Below are 19028 nucleotides of genomic sequence, written 5' to 3' on the forward strand. Positions count from 1 at the left end.
ATTGCATCGCCTATCCGTCACCACGACGCAGAAGTATAAAGGCCTCGAGTGGTCTACGTGGTGACGCAGACGGATAACGCATTACGCAGTCGGAGAAGTATAATGTGGCCTTAAAGGTTAAACACTGACGGCACAGTCTGTCTGTAGACATAAAGGACGAGCAGTTGCCTCAGTCCACACATTTGAATTACATTTCCCTGTAAACACATCTACCTGTGGACATTTACACCTTTGTAAACAGTCCAAAAAACCCCACTTCTGGCAACACGATAAGGTCATTGATATCATCGATAACTGCTTAATTTAAACTGTTCAGCGGGCAAAAATGTCATCTTTGTGAAAATGACATTTTTTGCCCGCTCAAGCTCGATCGTACAAACGACTTAACAGCGACATCTGTAATTACAGAAATATTTATTATAAACGGGCTGACAGTTAATATAGATTATTTACAGTGTCAATCATGCGATGATGACAAAAAACGACTACGTGGATCCTAGGGTTTGAACAAAGTTAAGGCTTAAACGCATACAAAATGGCAAAAGTGCTCGTCCGGAAAACAATAGAAAATAAAATAATAATAATAATAATAATAATAATTATACGCAAACAGAGGTGATGCTTCCATTACACAGAAAAATTATTTTTCTAACGTTTGTGTAAGATTTCAGTTATTTGTGTTAAATGTTGTTGTGGTTGACTGAGCATAAAAGAGTTTTGACTAAAATGTGTTCAATTTAACCTCCGTCAATTCAAAGGCTAATTGCAAACGGTGCCTTTAATTTCGCGTATCTTTCACTCGGCCATGTTAAATTGGAGTCATTTTAACTAGTGCTGGATACGCTAACGCGATAACGGCGTCAACGTTAACATCATTCTCATGACGGCTGACCGGAAGATTAATACGCACGCGAAGTCATGTTTTATGCTACTCCCGATTGTTAAAACAAGTCTCTAAAGTAACGCTAAACTTTAAAAACAGAGGCACACATACGCAGCACACAGGTACGCTGGTTATTTGTAAATAACTCCATTAGCTGCGTTAGCTCCTTTCAGCTAACGCAGCTAACGGAGCTAACTGGTAAACCAGGTGCCCGGACTCCGGTGTCGCGGCGCGCAAACATGACGTCGCGCGCGTCTTTTTCCGGTCAGTCGTCACGGAAACGCGTCGCGCGTTAACCTGGTGCCCAGCACTATTTATAACACTGCAAAACACATACGTTGACATAGTCCAAAATGAATTAACTGGTGGTCTGTGTGTTCTTCACACGGCCTCGTACAGTAAACGGTGAACTATTGCAAACATTGACATTAAAAAGTGGCACAATACTGCATACAGTACAAGAATACACATCATCTAAGCATTCACCTTTATGTTCGGCTGGCCACGTGGGGGCTAAAGGAAGACTTTGTCTGATGCGAATACTTATCGGCTTTTAAAAAAAAAGAATTGAGTAAAGAAAATAAAGGACCATATAAAAAAGACAGAGCAATCTTATGTAACACACAAAGTTAAAAAAGAGTTTTCCATGTAGCTGCCTAGGGCAAAACCTTTTCTCTTTTGATTTTATTTTTTTTCTTGTCACATAGAAAAAATTTTTTTTGGCCTGTCATTTTTTTTTTTTTTGAGGCCTGAAAGTGCTGAGAAATCATCTTTGGATGTCTCCGATAATACTATCTGGTCAGCAAGAGAAGAAAAGGAGGATGTGCTCCTCTTCGCAAACGATCTGGCACATTTTTGGAACCTATTTTATGGGTTTTTTTTTTTTAAGTCCTTCTGAAGGAACGCCGAGACGCCGAGACGCCGCGTCTCCGACCCCGGAGACGAGCCACGAGATCAGATGAGCGAGATCCGTATGGGGAGGGACGGCGACTCTGTCCGGTGCTGAGGCGTGTGGTGCGACATCACGTGTTCCACCACCGCGTGCTTCGCCAGGTGCTTGATAAGGTACGTTTCCTGGGGAGGGGGGGGGGGAAGGAAAAAAGGAGAGGGAAACGTATTATTTTTAGGGGCCACACTGCACCGCTGCGGTGTTATCCAGAGCTCAGATTGGTCCGACTCACTGAGGTGTATGCCCTGCCGCACATGCTGCAACAGTACGCCTTGGCGTTTTTGATGGCGTGGACGGACATGTGGATTTGCAGTGAGGCAGCGTCTGAATAGGCACGGTAACAGTTGGAGCATTTGAATTGTTTGTCTTTGTTGTGCTGCCTCTGGTGAGACTTGGGGGGTCAGAGCGAGGACGAGAGAGAGAGAGAGAGAGAGAGAGAGAGAAGAAAGTTATGAAAGACACCGCGTCACAATCTGTGGACGACGACGACGACGACGGCGGTAAAAACACGGTTGGAGGAGACGACAGTTCATGTTTTTACCTGCAGATTAGATAGCTGAGTAAAAGCTTTTTCGCATCCTGGATGGGCGCATTTGTACGGCCGGTCCCCTGTGTGGATTCTGAAATGTAAACACAAACATTATCCCGCTGCAGATTGAACGTCTACCAGCAATAGAATAAACTTAAAGGTGCATTATGTAATAAATCTAAAGCAACTGGACCATAAAATCCTCCTGATATGTCACAGAGACTCAGGAATAATGTTCATATAACAAACTGAACTCACCAACAACAACAGTACAGACAAAATATTTGCATTAAAAAAATATATTTTGCAGACTGCAAATCATGTTTTGGGCATGTGGCGCCACCTACCGCCGTCTACCAATCATTGCAGTCAGTAGAGTCTCAGCTGCCGAGCAACCACCGGTTGCCAGTTACGTCAGAAAACGAAACCTAAAAGACCTCGGTGTTTTGAATTTGAATGTAGTAACCGTTTTTGGCCACATTCTTACATATGGCACCTTTAACGGACTCATATTATACCCGATTTCTCCAAGTTAACCTAGTTCCCTGGTGTCCTAATGAACATTTCCGTGACGACTGACTGGAAAAAGACGCGCCTGACATCATGTTCACGTGCCGCGGCATCAGAGTCCAGGTTTACCAGTTAGCTCCGTTGGCTGCGTTAGCTCCCTTTAGCGCCGTTAGCACGCCTACAGTCGAAACTGGAGCGGTCTGTTTATTAAACCAAAAGAGCAGCGCTACAAATAACCAGCGTATCTGTGCCTCTGTTTTTAAAGTTTAGCGTTACTTAAGAGACTAATTTTAACAAATCGTAAACATGGCGCGTCGCCCGCTTCTTTTTTTGGGTCAGTCGTCATGGAAACGCGCCATGCGTTAATGTGCGTTAATGTTGACTCCGTTAACGTACCCGGCACTACTCATGCAAATTAGACACAGCAAACTACGTCAGCTCCGGCAGCTAACAGCAGTTAGCGTTTGGAAAATATATAAAATGTATCCACTGGACACGTAAATCCTCTGAGGCTGGAAGTTTGTGTAGAACTCTGCGCTGCACCGTGCAGCCAAGAATAGAACACTTCGCCGACTGCCGCTCTCACGGACACTATTGCCCTCGCCTGCACTCTCGCATTTTTAAGCGACAAAGCAGAGACCACAATTCCAGTAATTTATCCATCTGACATTAGATACCAAAAAAAAGTCGATTTTGCATAACAGGTCCCGTTTAATGAAACTGAAACCAGTGTCAGAAACGCACTGATGTGATTCGCTCAAACCTCGCACCTCGTGTGCTGCTGCAGGTGGGAGAGCTGGCGGAAACATTTCTCACAGTAGGAGCAGCGATAAGGTTTGACGCCCAGGTGGATGCGCAGGTGCTGGGCCAGGTACGACGCATTGGCAAAAGACTTGGTGCAGTGAGGGCACTTGTGAGCCTTGGCCTCCGTGTGTGTTTTCGAGTGCATCTGCATGTCCGACTTGGAGAAGAACGTCAGAGGACACATTTTACACCTGCAGAAAGCGAGAAAACACAAGAGACACACGGAGAGAAGAGTTAACGCCGTCGTTATCACATGATTCATAACTTGTGTTTTGTGCTATCGATAAAACTGTCAAAGCTATGATATTTTATTCTTAAACAACAAAAAGTGTGAAAAGTGAGAGGAGAAAGAGTCCTATCTTGAAACTTAGTGACCTCTCCCTCCACACGGGTGGTACAAAGTTGATCTGATGTCACGTGATGTGGGAGCTAAGGTAAATTTAGCGCAAAAATAAGGCGGCAAAACCGTGAAAACAGTAGTAGATAGAGTAAAAGCGGGGAGAATCGTTGACGCTCTGACTTCCTAGACAGAGGGAAATTTCTAAGAAACCTCATCCTTTATTCTTTTAACTTAAAGGTCACATAGAGTGGTCCTGTTGCACATAAATGTTAGTTATGGAGGTCTACTTACATACATTAACTTGTTTTTATGGTCAAAAACCTCCTAGTTTCTGTAAACGAGCCGATAGAAATCCTCTTTTCTGACAGTGTTTTTCTGCTGTGAGATTTCAGAGTGAACTTTCACCCTCAGAAGACAGAGTCTTGTGATTGGCCAGTACTATCCAGCACATCCGTTCTCAGAAGCGCAGCGCCCCCCTCTGGAACGGTGGATGCACTGCTCCTCATTATCAAAACATTGTTTTAACAGTGTTTAAAAATAGCTTCTTCACGACTCCCCGCCTCAGTCCCTTTTATGACTTTAAACCGGAGTCAGACCCAGAGTCAGAAGACACTGTTGCTCGTGAAACACCTCCACAACGGACGTTATTCTTCTTCTGCGGTTCAATGTACGCAACCGGATGTGCCCGGACTAGTGCCCGGAGCAGGACGATCGGTTGTTCAGGAGAACCGCTGCTTACGTAACTATTACGGGATTTTCAGTGATCTCGTTGAGCCCCGAGATTACAATAAAACACAACGTTCTCAGCAATGGCTGAACTGTTTGTTTCGAAACCGTCAGGCTTCATAAACAAGGTAATGACGCAGATACACACCAAAAAAACAGTGTTAATAGGAACTTCTGGTCTAGTTCCGCTTTAAGTTTTTGTACTTGTATTTGTTCATTTTTCTTTATTTTTGACTCAGGGTCAAGCTTTTAGAACATACAACTGACACTGATAAGTACAAACTTACTCTACCGTTCAAAAGTTCGGGGTCACCTATACAATTATTTTTGTGTTTTCCATTAAAAGTCACACTTTTATTCATCAAAAGAGTGATGCGAATGATTTTTATTCCAAATAATAATGTTGCCATTTCGTCAAAGAACCAGCAAAACTGTTTTCAGCTGTGTTAACATCATTGCACAAGGGTTTTCAAGGGTTTTCTAATCATCCAATAGTCTTCTAACACCATTAGCAAACACAATGTACCATTAGAACAGTGGTGGAAATGGGCCTCTATACACCTATGTACATATTCCATTAAAACAGACGTTTGCAGCTGGAATAGTCGTTTACAACATTAACAATGTGTAGAGCTGTTGTCTGATTCATTTAATGTTAAAAAAAAGTGCCTTTTCCTTCAAAAATGACTTCTAAGTGACCCCAAACTTTTGAACGGTCATGTACCTAGTATACTGGGACACTTTTAGTTATAGTGAAAACTTAAGCCATAGACATAAACGTGGTCTTATTCACCTGTAGGTCTTTCCCTCTTTGGCAGCGATAACACAGGACTGGTCATTGCCTGAGGCGAGGATGGGGTACGGCACCACCAACAGCGACGAGCCGCTCTCCGCTTTGATCTTCTTGCGGCCTCGCTCCTCTTTCGGCGGCGGCCCGAGGAGGCCCACCAGGCCCTCGCAGTTTTTCCCCAGCTCCATGCCGTGGCAGCCGGCTAACCCTGAGATGAGGTGAGGGGTCGGAGCTCCGCCCAGACGACTGTGGCAGCTGGAGGTGGGCGTGCTGGGGGTGATGATCTCTGAGGGGTTGAGGTTGCCTGTTCTGGATGCCAGCGCCACACCTGTTGGAAGTTGTACTCGAGAGTAAATAAATATCGGATAAAGTACGTTTTGTGTTTTTTTTTTTTTTCTGTACATAATTCACATAGACTTTAGTCCTTTTTTTCTATTTTTTTTTACCTTTCGTCCTTGAATGTTTTTGCTTCTGTAATAAGGGAATTTCCCCTTTGAGTGATATATGAAGTTTATGTTATCTTATCTTTAATTATCTTTAATAACTTTAATATCATTTAAAGGGGAAATAAGTAGTTTATAGTGCCATCTAGAGGAGAGGCTGAAATTTACAACAAAGACCTGCTGCTCTGCTCACCCCCTCCCTTCCCTGAGCGCTACAGTATCCTCAGCCGGTCAAATGTCGTCCTCGTCGTCTTTCTCCGTGTCAGCAGATGAGGTTCGTGAGGCGAGGGAGAGGGCGGAGCTACCGCGGCCGTAGCAGACGAAGCGGAGAGAGAGGAGGCGGGACTTCAGCTACAAGTAAAGAGACGCTTGATTTGTTCTCTCGCGTTTGTCCTTACAGGCTCCGGTAGAAACATGGCGTCTCGCTGCTAACAGTGGCTATGCAACCGCGGTCCGCGGTCATGTTATTTAACATGACTTTTTGAAACACTACGAAAATGAAACAAAAACTATTATACAGCGACTAGACAATGCAGGAGCACATAATATGTATAAAAAAGTGGATTTTGGGTTATATAAACCCATAAATACTACATATTGTACCTTTAATTTACATGTAGTGTAAGACAACGACCTATTTAAACCGTCGCAGACCGATCTCGCGACTGAATTTTTTAAAATTTTGTGGTGTTTCTTCACTTCAAAATTGCATTAATTTGCATTTAAAACAATGATTAAGCAAAGATTTCACGAGAAACCATAAAATCAAGAACTTTTAGAATGTAATACGAGGTTGAGAATGATATAAATAGTTACTATAATACTGTACATGTATTTTAAATAAGCATAGGAAATAGAACAGTCACAGAAAGCCTTCAAATTCAGTCGGTGTAGAGAAAGGAATGAAATACAGTGTGTAAATAAGTATATTTATTTTAATTATAATAACTAACTTAGGGATGATTGAGTCATTTCTAAATATATCTATAACTTTGTCAATAGCACAGAGGCATAAAATCGGTAAAAGCAAGGATTTATCAAAGAAATGACTGTATTTAAGAAAAACTTAAATGTATCTGTAACCCTTGTAAATGTATATGAGCTATTAGTTTACACTGAAACTAAGAATATAAAGCTGATATAAAAAAATAAGGCTGAGTATGAAGCTTCAGTTCTTTGGTGGTATACTTCAAAGTTCCTCATCTGTTTCCAAACTGTTATTATTTCATATTAAATTTCAGCACCTAAGGAGTTAATCGTCTCTGCGTCCGTGAGCCAATGAGGACGCAGCATGCTGTGTGACCGAGATACAACTGTGCTCCCCATTGGTCGTCTCGAGGCTTTCAGGAAGCTACGAGCAGATGGAGATGGAAGCTCATTCTGCTGTGTGTGTGTGTGTGTGTGTGTGTGTGTGTGATGTGTTTTGTTTAAATAAAGTTGTATAATTTAAATATGAAAGCAGGAAGCTGCTCTGTGTTTGAGTGCAAGAAGACGACTTTAAACGTGTGTAAGTGGAATTTACTTCAGGAATCAGTATCAAAATATATATGGTTATTATCTGCACATGTTCATTTTGTATTTTAACCCTTAAAACCCGGGAGCATTTTCCATGAATATGTTAAAATGCGCAATATATAAAAGAATGTGCAATATAGAGTGTCTTATATCCTTTTTTTTTTTCGCACTTTTCAGATTGAATTTGTGAAATTTGTGAAATACGTCACATTTCAAAGTTCTCTTGGCTTGTTTTTATGAAGAAAAAGAAAAGAAAAACGCTCTATTTTGTGACTTCTGCACTATCATTGCTGCTTTACATCACTACTAAACATGTGACACACATTTAATCATAACTTTGACACAACAACACATAAGACACTTCCACAGGATGTCCATATAAGGAGTTGTGTTATTATTCCCACGATCTCTTCGCAGAGATCTCCGTGGTTACCTGAGACGTGGTTTGTCCGCGAAGGATGATCGATGAGTTGCCGCAGATGCCAGTCTTCCCATAATCCTCTGGCCTTTACGGCGGCCTTATCGTCGAGATTCAAGTTTACGTCCCCAAAAATGCGACCTGAGAAATGTGTTTTTTTTTGTTTTTTTTTAAAGAAAGAAAGAATATGATATTAAAGGAGACATATTATACCCTATTTCACCAAGTGAACCTAGTTCCCCGGTGTCCTAATGAACATGTTTGTGACATGCTTTGGTCAAAATACCATAAGGATGAAGCACCACAGCAGTTCAATCACCCTGAACAAAACAGCCCGGTTCAGAACGCTCACTTTTGAGTGCCTGTCTCTTTAAATATGCAAATGAGACACAGGAAACTATGTGCAGCTAATGCTAGTGCAGTTAGCATTTGGAAAAGCCATCATTATCGCCGTCATATATAAAATGTATCCATTGGACACGTGAATCCTCTGAGGCTGGAAGTTTGTGTAGAACTCTGTGCTGCACTGTGCAGCCAAGAATAGAACACAAAGTGGAGCTCCGCGAAACGACAATTCCAAGAATGTCTCATTGTGACGTAGCAATGAAGTCGACATTGCGTGTTTTAGCTCGGGCGGACCACAAAAACATGAATGAGTCATGTTTTTCACATTTTGCCTACACATAGGGCCTCCAGAGTCCCAAATATAAGGATTAAAATGATTAAAAAGTTGATGTCTCCTTTCAGATACTTAAACAGTCAAATGATTATTAAACGATTTAACCCTTTAAGGTACTACTCAACCATTTGGTCGAGCACACTTTAAGTCACTATATCTCATCGAAAAATGCATCAAGGCTGAACTCACTAACACTTAATGTCACTTGTTCTGAATGTTGTAAACCAGGTTTATTATGAACAGACGTCTCATCCGTTTGGTAGAGGCCTGCATCTGTAATACTGTAGGGTCTAATAAAAAAATAAATAATAATATTGATTGTCGTTATTGTTATCATAAGTAAATTAAAAAAAAAATGCAAAGAAATAATTTTTCCTTTGCTTTTTTTCTTGGTGCGTACCTTAAAGGGTTGCGATTATACACTTCTACAAACACACTCTCGAAATGTTACACCGCATGGATAAACGTCGACGCCCAATCGTTTCATAGTTTCCGTCGACGACTGGAAAAAGACGGGGGTTTACCTGCGACCGAGCTGGACGTGGGCCGGGCGTGCAGGGCGATGTCGGGCTGAGACGAGCCGTGGCTGTGCAGGACCTGCATCTGCACCTGCTGGGCTTTGGTCATCCCCTGCTGGCCGTTCTCCACCAGACCGGGAGGAGCCAGCAAGGGCTGTTGGGAGGGGGCTGAGGCAGCGGAGAGATGCGGCGGCCGGATCTTCTCCGCCATCAGCTGCTCCTTGATTTTATTGATCAAGACTAGGTTATCCAGCTTGACAGCCAGGAAACAACATTGTGTGACAAGAGAACAGCCACGGTCAGTTCAGTCAGTGTCAGGTCACAGCGTGACCCCATGGTTCCCCCGTCTAATGGCCCGACAAATGACACATTCCACACCAGTGGTTCCCAAACTTTCACCGCTACTGACCCTTTAACCCGGTTTAATGGATGTTTTTTTTTCTTAGCTGTAGCTTAAAAAAGTATTAAGATGTGATGAATATTTGATTAAAAAAACCTGTGCCATGGCCGCTCACTTTCACTCAAATGCACCAAAAAGGTGACCAGCGATCCAGATCATCACCAAAACCTGACTCACTGGCCATAAAATCCAATATATTCTGAATGTACAGTAAGTCTTCAATAACCTTGTGAACCTTCTGATAAATAAGGAAATCTAACAAGAGCAACAAAAGGTAAAAAATGTGCATCTTAAATGTTGATTTATCCGTACAAATGTGTAAAAACGGCACATTGTGTTGTTACGGTTGTGAACTATTTCATGGCCGAGGGAACTCTGTCACGAGTGGGATTAATATTACAATTGAACTTTTTGTTTTTATATAAAATACATTTATTTGTATTTAGACAAAATGAGTGTGGATACTTGGATTCACTCACCTGACCAGTCATCGCAGGAGGTGGAGGCCAAAAGTAGGGATTATTAAAGCGAGGTTCAGCCATCCTGGAATAAAAAGACAGAAAAGGTTATTAGATAGTTAGATTATAATCTTGTGTGGCACACAAAAAAAGAGGAGAGAAAACTCAATTTTCCCGGCTTCCTTCATCCTAACAGGGGTTGAGAAAGAGTGTCAAAGCAGCAGCTGACTGTTTGATGCAATAACTTGAGATAACTTACTGGTACCCGGTCTTGTGATAGAGTGTTTTCTTTATTAGTTCTTGTCCCGCGAAAAAAAGAAAACCTTGTGTCCTCAATACTTTGACAAAACAACACGTCAGAGATAACAGAGAGGAGTTGACACAGTGGATTCATTTTTTTGGGGAGGACATTTAAGTGAGAGTCTGACAGATTATTTAAAGGACTCTTTAAAGGCCTCATATTATCCCCTATTTCTCCAAGTGAACCTAGTTCCCTGGTGTCCTAATGAACACGTCTGTGACATGCTTTGGTCAAAATCCCTTAAGGATGAAGCACCACAGCAGTTCAATCACCCTGAACAAAACAGCCCTGTTCAGAACGCTCCCTTTTGAGTGCCTGTCTCTTTAAATATGCAAATGAGACACAGGAAACTACGTCAGCTACGTCACTGAGGCTAACGGCAGCTAACAGCAGTTAGCGTTTGGAAAAGCCATCGTTATCGCCGTCATATATGAAATGTATCCACTGGACGCGTAAATCCTCCGAGGCTGGAAGTTTGTGTAGAACTCTGCGCTGCACTGTGCAGACAAGAATAGAACACTTTGCAGACTTTCCGCTCTTCCGGATACTATTGCCCTCGCCTGCACTCTCGCGTTTTTTTAGGTTACAAAGCGGAGCTCCGCGAGACCACAATTGCAGTAATGCGTCATTGTGACGTAGCAATGAGTGCGGAAGTCAACGTCGCGTGTTTTATCTCTTGAACTTAGACTGAGGAGGACCACAAAAACACGACCGAGTCGTCTTTGTTCACACTTTGCCTCCAGAGTCCCGAGTGCAAGGAAAAAGTTGACTTTGCACAACACGTGCCATTTAAAACATCGGTCTTCTGTCCGTCTCGTCGGGTGCTAGTAAAGCAAGAAAGGGTTAATGGGCAAACGGGAGAAACTTTACAGTCTCGCTCCAGAGTCAAAGTATGACCTGAATGACATGGTCACGTTCTCAAAAACTAAAATTAGGAATACTAAAGAACTCACATTTACAGGATGTATCATACATAGAAAAGAATAGCGTTTATTGTTATTGTACGTACAACCAAAAATGAAACCTCAGGCCTTTCATCGCGGTGAGAAACTAAATCGGTGTTTGTCACCCGGAGGTTTGCCGCCACATGACCACGCATAGTTTTGAGATTTTTAAGCCTGTTTTTTTCACTTAAAGCAGAACTAGACCGGAAGTTCCTATTATCGCTGTTTTTTTGGTGTGTATCTGCGTCATTACCTTGTTTATGAAGCCCTGACGGTTCGAAAACAAACAGTTCAGCCACTGCTGAGAACGTTGTGTTTTATTGTAATCTCGGGGCTCAACGAGATCACTGAAAATCCCGTAATAGTTACGTAAGCAGCGGTTCTCCTGAACAACCGATCGTCCTGCTCCGGGCACTAGTCCGGGCACATCCGGTTACGTACATTGAACCGCAGAAGAAGAATAACGTCCGTTGTGGAGGTGTTTCACGAGCAACAGTGTCTTCTGACTCTGGGTCTGACTCCGGGTCAAAGGTCGTCAAAGGGACTGTGGCGGGGAGTCGTGAAGAAGCTATTTTTAAACACTGTTAAAACAATGTTTTGATAATGAGGAGCAGTGCATCCGCCGTTCCAGAGGGGGGCGCTGCGCTTCTGAGAAGGGATGTGCTGGATAGTACTGGCCAATCACAAGACTCTGTCTTCTGGGGGTAAAAGTTCACTCTGAAATCTCGCAGCAGAAAAACACCGTCAGAAAAGAGGATTTCTATCGGCTCGTTTACAGCAACTAGGAAGTTTTTGACCATAAAAACAAGTTAATATATGTAAGTAACTAACATTTATGTGCAACAGGACCACTCTATGTGACCTTTAAACTTAACCGGTTTTAAAATATTCAAAGAACATGACGATGCATAGTTTTAAGGTTTCCCCATGTGTTACCAGCTCTAATAATAATAATAAAAATATTTAACCTCGTATGAATCACCCAGAGAATGTATATCAAAATGGACATAGTCTTGAAGTTGGAAAAAAACTCAGAAGACTATTCCCACAGAGAGAGAGAGAGGCCATTACATTTCTCAGGCTGAACTGCTCGCTCGCTCGCTCACCGTTGGGATCTGAAGGCCTTTCTTTCCATCGCTTTTCCCCTTTTTCCCTCTTTGACCCTGTGTGCAGTCTTTCTTGCATGCTTTGGCAAACTCCGACCATTCCGAGGTCTGTTTGGCTTAGCGGAGGCATAACACACTCCGCGTCTCCACGCCAAGGAAAACAGAAAGTGATACGTCCAGGGGTACAGGCGTACAGTAAACCCCACAGAATAGTTCTCTAATGATGCCAGTGGGGAGCTGGGGGGGGGGGGGGGGCAGTGGAAGGGGGGAGGGGATCAGTTTCACTTCCTGTAGGTTTTGCAGCCTCCTGGGAGAGCTGAGGTCAGGAGTCCTGACTGCTGCTGGGACCATCTCTGTGTCGCGCGCCGATATGTCACACTTTACTGACAAAACATTTAAAGACGGCGAGGTTTCCACGCGTACACTAGCGTGCAAAAGTTTGGGGTCACTAAGAAATGTCCTTTTTTTTTAATATGAATATAACATTAAATGAATCAGAAATACACTCGTTACGTTGTTAAAGGTGCATTATGTAATAAATCGAAAGCAACTGGCCATAAAATCCTCCTAATATGTCACAGAGACTCAGGAATAATGTTCATATAACAAACTGAACTCACCAACAACAACAGTACAGACAAAATATTTGCGTTGAAAAAAATCTTTTGCAAACTGCAAATCATGTTTATGTTTTGAAATCATGTTTTTGGCATGTGGCGCCACCTACCGCCGTCTACCAATCACTGCAATCAGTAGAGTCTCAGCTGCCGAGCAACCACGGGTTGCCAGTTACGTCAGAAAACGAAACCTAAAAGACCTCCTTATGTTAGTAACCGTTTTTTTGGCCACATTCTTACATATGGCACCTTTAATGTGGTTGTAGCTACACCGGTTCAACAAAAGGCCACGATTATCGTACAGCCGTCTTGATTTTTCTGTTTATTTTATTCTCCTTCGTCCGTCGTCACCAATAAATCATAGGACACCGTGAAAACTATAAATACAAAACATAAAAGTCCATATGAGTCCATTGAGGCTTATTTTAACAAATCAAAAAAATTAAATACAAATGACAATTAATACGAGTACAATTACCGTGTGCGCCTCTTGAACACAGTGCAGAAAACTTCAGAAGTCATAACCTCTTGCCTCCATGACAGTGGTCACGCTTCTGACCCACAATCCCTCAGTTCAACCTCAAACTGACCCCAGTCATGTGATAATGCACTTCAAAATAAAATGATCCCACATCAATGTAATTATGTGAAATTAAAGGTATTATACCAACATGTTTTAATTCAGTTATGCATAAATGTAATGCCCTTTTGGTCTCCTATTTATACATTTTAACACTTAATGAACTCTAGTTTATAACAATGAAATCTGTCTCACAGACAGTTACAGTGATAAACGACTATTCTAGCTGCAAACGTCTGGTTTTTAATGGAATATGTACATAGGTGTATAGAGGCCCATTTCCAGTGTTCTAATGGTACATTGTGTTTGCTAATGGCGTTAGAAGGCTATTGGATGATTTGAAAACCCTTGTGCAATGATGTTAGCACAGCTGAAAACAGATTTGCTGGTTCTTTGACGAAAGGGCAAAATCATTATTTCTAATCTTGTCAATGTCTTGACTGTATTTTCTATTCATCCTGCAACTCTTTTGATGAATAAAAGTGTGACTTTTCAGTGAAAACTAAAAAAAAATTGTATAGGTGACCTCAAACTTTTGAACAGTAGCGTATATATAGATACATGTATGACTTAGTGAGGCTATAGAGTAAATCACGTCACGTCTGTTTTTAATTTTTTCAAATAAGCTTAAATATTTCATAAAATCAGCACTAAAAAACACAGAGGTCGTTCTTTTTTCCGTCACTAGAAGCCACACCCACTCTACCTTTTCCATTGCAAAGAACATTATTATGAAAGTCAACTAGCGATTATTCTCATAACCGCTCGGTCCAACAAAATGTCAGAAAATCGTAAATTGATCACCTGGAAAAGATGCCAAACCAAAACGGATTCAGTTTGAATGATGTCTTTGTTACACGGAGCAAAGAGACAATACAATACAAATATTCACATTTTGAACGTCTGCCACAGGTCACACACACAGTGAGTCAGTATTTTCAATTCAAACCTTTATCTACCAATCGTTCATGTTGTATAGTTTTATGATTGTGTGTGTGTGTGTGTGTAGCAACTCATTTCATCATCGTCTAATCTGATGCACGCGTGTGCTAAATGTTTGCATCGTAATCATTTACAGCCGGGCTGAGAAAAAAAAAAAAAAAAAAGAGACACTTCCACGTTCGCCGTTTATCATCTGCTTATCTGTTTATATTAAGTCAACTGTCATCGTTTATAAGCCGATTACAGCACACGCTGCTCAATTCATCCAAGTAGAGGTCATTCATATGTAAATTACTGGTTAAACTAAATGATCATGATGTGAGAAACTGTTTTTTAACCTGAAGGAATGCATAATGAGTCATTAATCAATAATCCAAAAAGTGAATTTCACAGATTGTACAGGAGCTGCACTGACGGACCGTAAAGAGACATCCTATCTGGAAACAACTTAATAATCTGTCACTTAAAGCTTTTAAATTTGACCACAATTCACTTCACATTTAAAACCAGGGAGTAGATAACTTGATAGAACAGTGGATTCATTCGGGATTATAACCAAACAGAGAAGACGTAACATCATCCACGACCTAAAGAAAGACCTGATTTGTGGTTTGCGGCAGCTCACGTTTAACCACCGGGTGACAAGACTGTGGTAGTTTATAATACTGGCCCTTTACATTTATATGGGTTTTATGTCTGTTTTTGGTGTATTTTCCACTATACAGTACCGCCTCGCCTCGCCTCGCCTCTACACGGTTTTGGTTGATTTTCCATTACAATATAGTAACTGAATCATTAGAATCAGTTCATGAAAAAGATTAGTTCAGTACTTCCTGCATAACCGGAGCACATACAGCGGCTAAATGCACCAGACTCCTCCTGTTTCCGTTGCTAAATATTAGAGATTAACCCCCACGTTTTCCAGGATTGTTACGTCCTTTCAACCGATCTACAGTTCGGCATCGTTCGGCTCGATTCCTGTGACGGCACTCTGGCCAATCAGTGACGTGGGCGGTCCGGCGACGTCGCGCACGTCATCGCCTCAGTACCGTGTACTAATGCTAAGGTGCTACATCGCTAATGGAAAAAGCAAAAATAGCCGCGCCGTGCTGACGTGCGAGCTAGTGGGAACACGACATTAGCATAAACCCTAACCCTAACCTTTGTGTCTACAGTTAATGCAGCTGTCGCTGTGTGTTAAACATGACTGTGCTAATCAGGCTCCATTTTTAAAGAAATAAAATAACATATGATACATGAATAAAAATGAACAACACACAATGACTAATTTAATCCTGTGCAACACGCTGTTGATTCATCAATAATAATTATTAATGCATGTTTGCACTCTACCACTTGTTTGTGTCAGATACCGATATCAGTTCAATATCGGTATTTTAGACGCCGTTAGCAACACATTTGTGCCGAGTCATTTCAAAGATCTAATTCTCCGACATATTGTTCTCCCAAAAAAAAAACTGCCAAAACATGACTCAGCTAAAATGCTTTTGCTGATTGTTATTCACATATTCACAGTCGGTGCAATGCGAAACATGCGATACATATATATACAATTATATATATTATATACGATAATTCGGTGCTACCTATGTTAATTCATCAATAATAATTAATAATGCATGTTTGCACTGTACCACTTGTTTGTGTCAGATTTTAGACGCCGTTAGCAACACATTTGTGCTTTTTTTTTTTAGCTTAAATGCTTTTGCTGATTGTTATTCACATTTTCACAGTCGGTGCGTACCGAAACATGCGATATATATATATGATTATATATATATGTTATATACGATAATTCGGTGCTACCAATATTACCGATATCAGTTCGATATCGGTATTTTAGACGCCGTTAGCAACACATTTGTGCTTTTTTTTTTTTTAGCTAAAATGCTTTTGCTGATTGTTATTCACATTTTCACATATAATTGAAAACATGCGTAGCGAAACATGTGATATATATATATATTATATACGATAATTCGGTGCTACCAATATTAATTCCTCAATAATAATTAATAATGCATGTTTGCACTGTACCACTTGTTTGTGTCCGATACCGATATCAGTTCGATATCGGTATTTTAGACGCCGTTAGCAACACATTTGTGTTTTTTTTTGTTTTTTTTAGCTAAAATGCTTTTGCTGATTGTTATTCACATTTTCACAGTCGGTGCGTACCGAAACATGCGATATATATATACGATTATATATATATATATACATATTATATACGATAATTCGGTGCTACCTATGTTAATTCATCAATAATAATTAATAATGCATGTTTGTACTGTACCACTTGTTTGTGTCCGATACCGATATCAGTTCGATATCGGTATTTTAGACGCCGTTAGCAACACATTTGTGCTTTTTTTTTTTTTTTTTTCTTAGCTAAAATGCTTTTGCTGACATTTTCACAGTCGGTGCAGAGTGAAACATGCGATATATATATATATATGTATAAGATTTTTGGATTTTACATTATTATCAGTCCAATATCAGAGCCAGTGATTTTCGCCCGATACAGTTACCGATTCCCATCCGCGCTGTTTCACAATATCAGCATTAAAATGGCATCATGGTGTTAAAATAGTGTCATTTTGGAAACAGGCCTCCATCTTTAAAACAAAAGTTGCCATTATTAACTTTCCCTCCGTGAATCGGTGCCTCGTTCTTTCTCAAAGCGGCAGATGTTTCCCAGCAGCTGGACGTGAGCTGGATCTCGTGTGCGCGTGCAGCAGCGGCTGCCTCTCCCCACATTCTCAGACAGTTTATTATTTAAGAAGAAAAAAAAAAAAAAAAAAAAAATCAGACAAAAGGGAAACAAAAATGGCAGCCCAGTCTTATTTTTATAAGCAGTGGGACGCCATATTCTGCAGATCCGAATATTAGAAGCAGATAAGTCTCACACACACACACACAGAGAAACAGAGGCGCGGGGAGTCGTTCACGCGCCCGCGTCGATGTGACATGTTTGCATTAAAGCGCGCGGATGATTGTTTACTTTGATTTGCAGGTTTGAATAGCCCGGCTTAGAGGAGGAGAGAGAGCGGAGAGAGGGAGAGAGAGAGAGGAGGAAGAAAAAAAAAAAAAGAGAGAGAAAAAAAAAAGAAGCCCTGACACTTCCTACAACAATCACCACCATGCCTTTGCTGATCGCTGTGCAGCCGCCGCCGCGTTCACAACACAACACGGACGCGTAATGGACACACACACACACACACAACAAAAAACGCGCAGATCTGTCTTCATCCTCTGCGCCACACACGGGTGAGGTTTTTTTTTTTATCGCAACTTTTGCACGACTTAAAAAAACACGCGACGCGAAGCCGAGGGAGCGAGCGACAGACAGACAGACAGACAGACAGACAGATGTGTGTGTGTGTGTGGGGGGGGATAAAGAAGAGGCGTGTGGAGGAAAACACGTACCTGAGCCGGAGAGAGAGAGGGAGACGGGGGGGAGAGACGAGCAGCAGCAGCGGCGGCGGCAGCAGGGATGTTTTATTCAGGATTACAGTCTCCTCTTTCTGCCTCTGCTCCCTGTCGGACTTCAAGCCTTCCGGGTCGCCTGCTGTTCACTTCTGGGTGCTGCAGGCGAGGAATTGTTCGGCAACAACAACAACACCACCACCGAGATGATGAAGAAGAACGATTTTTTTTCTCTCTCTCTCTCTTTCTCTCACTCTCGCTCTCTCCTTAAAACCCCATTTTTCGTGGCTTTTCCTGTGTGTGTGTGTGTGTGTGTGTGTGTGTGTGTGTGTGTGTGTGTGTGTGCTGCAAAGCGGAAACGAACAGGACTGAGAGGAGAGACTGTGACTGTTTGCAGGGAAGTGAACACACGGACGCTTTAGGCTGTAGTGCTGCTCAACACCTGCTCTTTTTTTTTTTTTTTTGCCCTCTGAACCATTTAAAGACACTTCTTTATTTTTCTACTTCCTCCCAAAAAAAAAGGACAAGAGGAAAGGAATTGGGCTCGTAGTCGGGGAAAGGTCAAGGGTTCAAATCCCTCAATCCCAAAGCACCCAATCATGTGTGTGTGTGTGTTCCTTGTAACAAGGAATGGGTTAAACCAGGGGTTGTCAAACTCATTTTCTCTGAGGGCCACATCAGTATAACGGTTACCCTCAAAGGGTCAGATGTAACCGTCATACAGAATAAATGTAACTAAATGTAACCAAATATAACGTAAAGTAAAGGTAACTACTCTGTAACATATTGCCAACATAAATAACTTTCTGTATTTTTGTATTCGTGCATTTGTGGGAAATAGTAGTTTATGGTCAACGCACATGCCTTAAAAGCAGCGTGGATCTATTTTAACACAGATGTTTAAGACCGTGGGACACATAACATGACGTGGCGAGCCTGAGTTTGACACACGTGGGTTGAATGCAGAGGTCAAGTTCACTATCACGTATTACATTTTTTTTTTAGATGACACTTCCCTCGTCAGTCTGCTCAAAGATGGCTGTGATATAATACTGTAATCTCTTAAAAGAGAATATAGTAAAAAAAAATATTCCTGCCACAATTATCCTGACCAAAATAATTGTGA

The 19028-nt window shown here is 41.6% G+C and overlaps 1 protein-coding gene across 1 annotated transcript; it reads right to left on the bottom strand.

Moving 5' to 3' along the window:
• Positions 1–1766: 1766 nt before the first annotated feature.
• znf362a (zinc finger protein 362a) lies at positions 1767–17500 on the bottom strand. The gene is made up of 9 exons (XM_083892455.1): positions 17478–17500; positions 9984–10047; positions 9111–9357; positions 7923–8048; positions 5535–5859; positions 3642–3866; positions 2374–2452; positions 2065–2223; positions 1767–1957 (listed from the first exon to the last, which is right to left on the bottom strand). Exons 2-9 carry the CDS (start codon positions 10044–10046, stop codon positions 1838–1840), a joined length of 1344 nt encoding a protein of 447 aa, XP_083748581.1. The 5' UTR covers position 10047; positions 17478–17500; the 3' UTR covers positions 1767–1837.
• Positions 17501–19028: the final 1528 nt, after the last annotated feature.

The sequence above is a fragment of the Microchirus variegatus genome, assembly GCF_963457635.1.
Source record: "Microchirus variegatus genome assembly, chromosome: 7".
Taxonomy (NCBI): Eukaryota; Metazoa; Chordata; class Actinopteri; order Pleuronectiformes; family Soleidae; genus Microchirus; species Microchirus variegatus.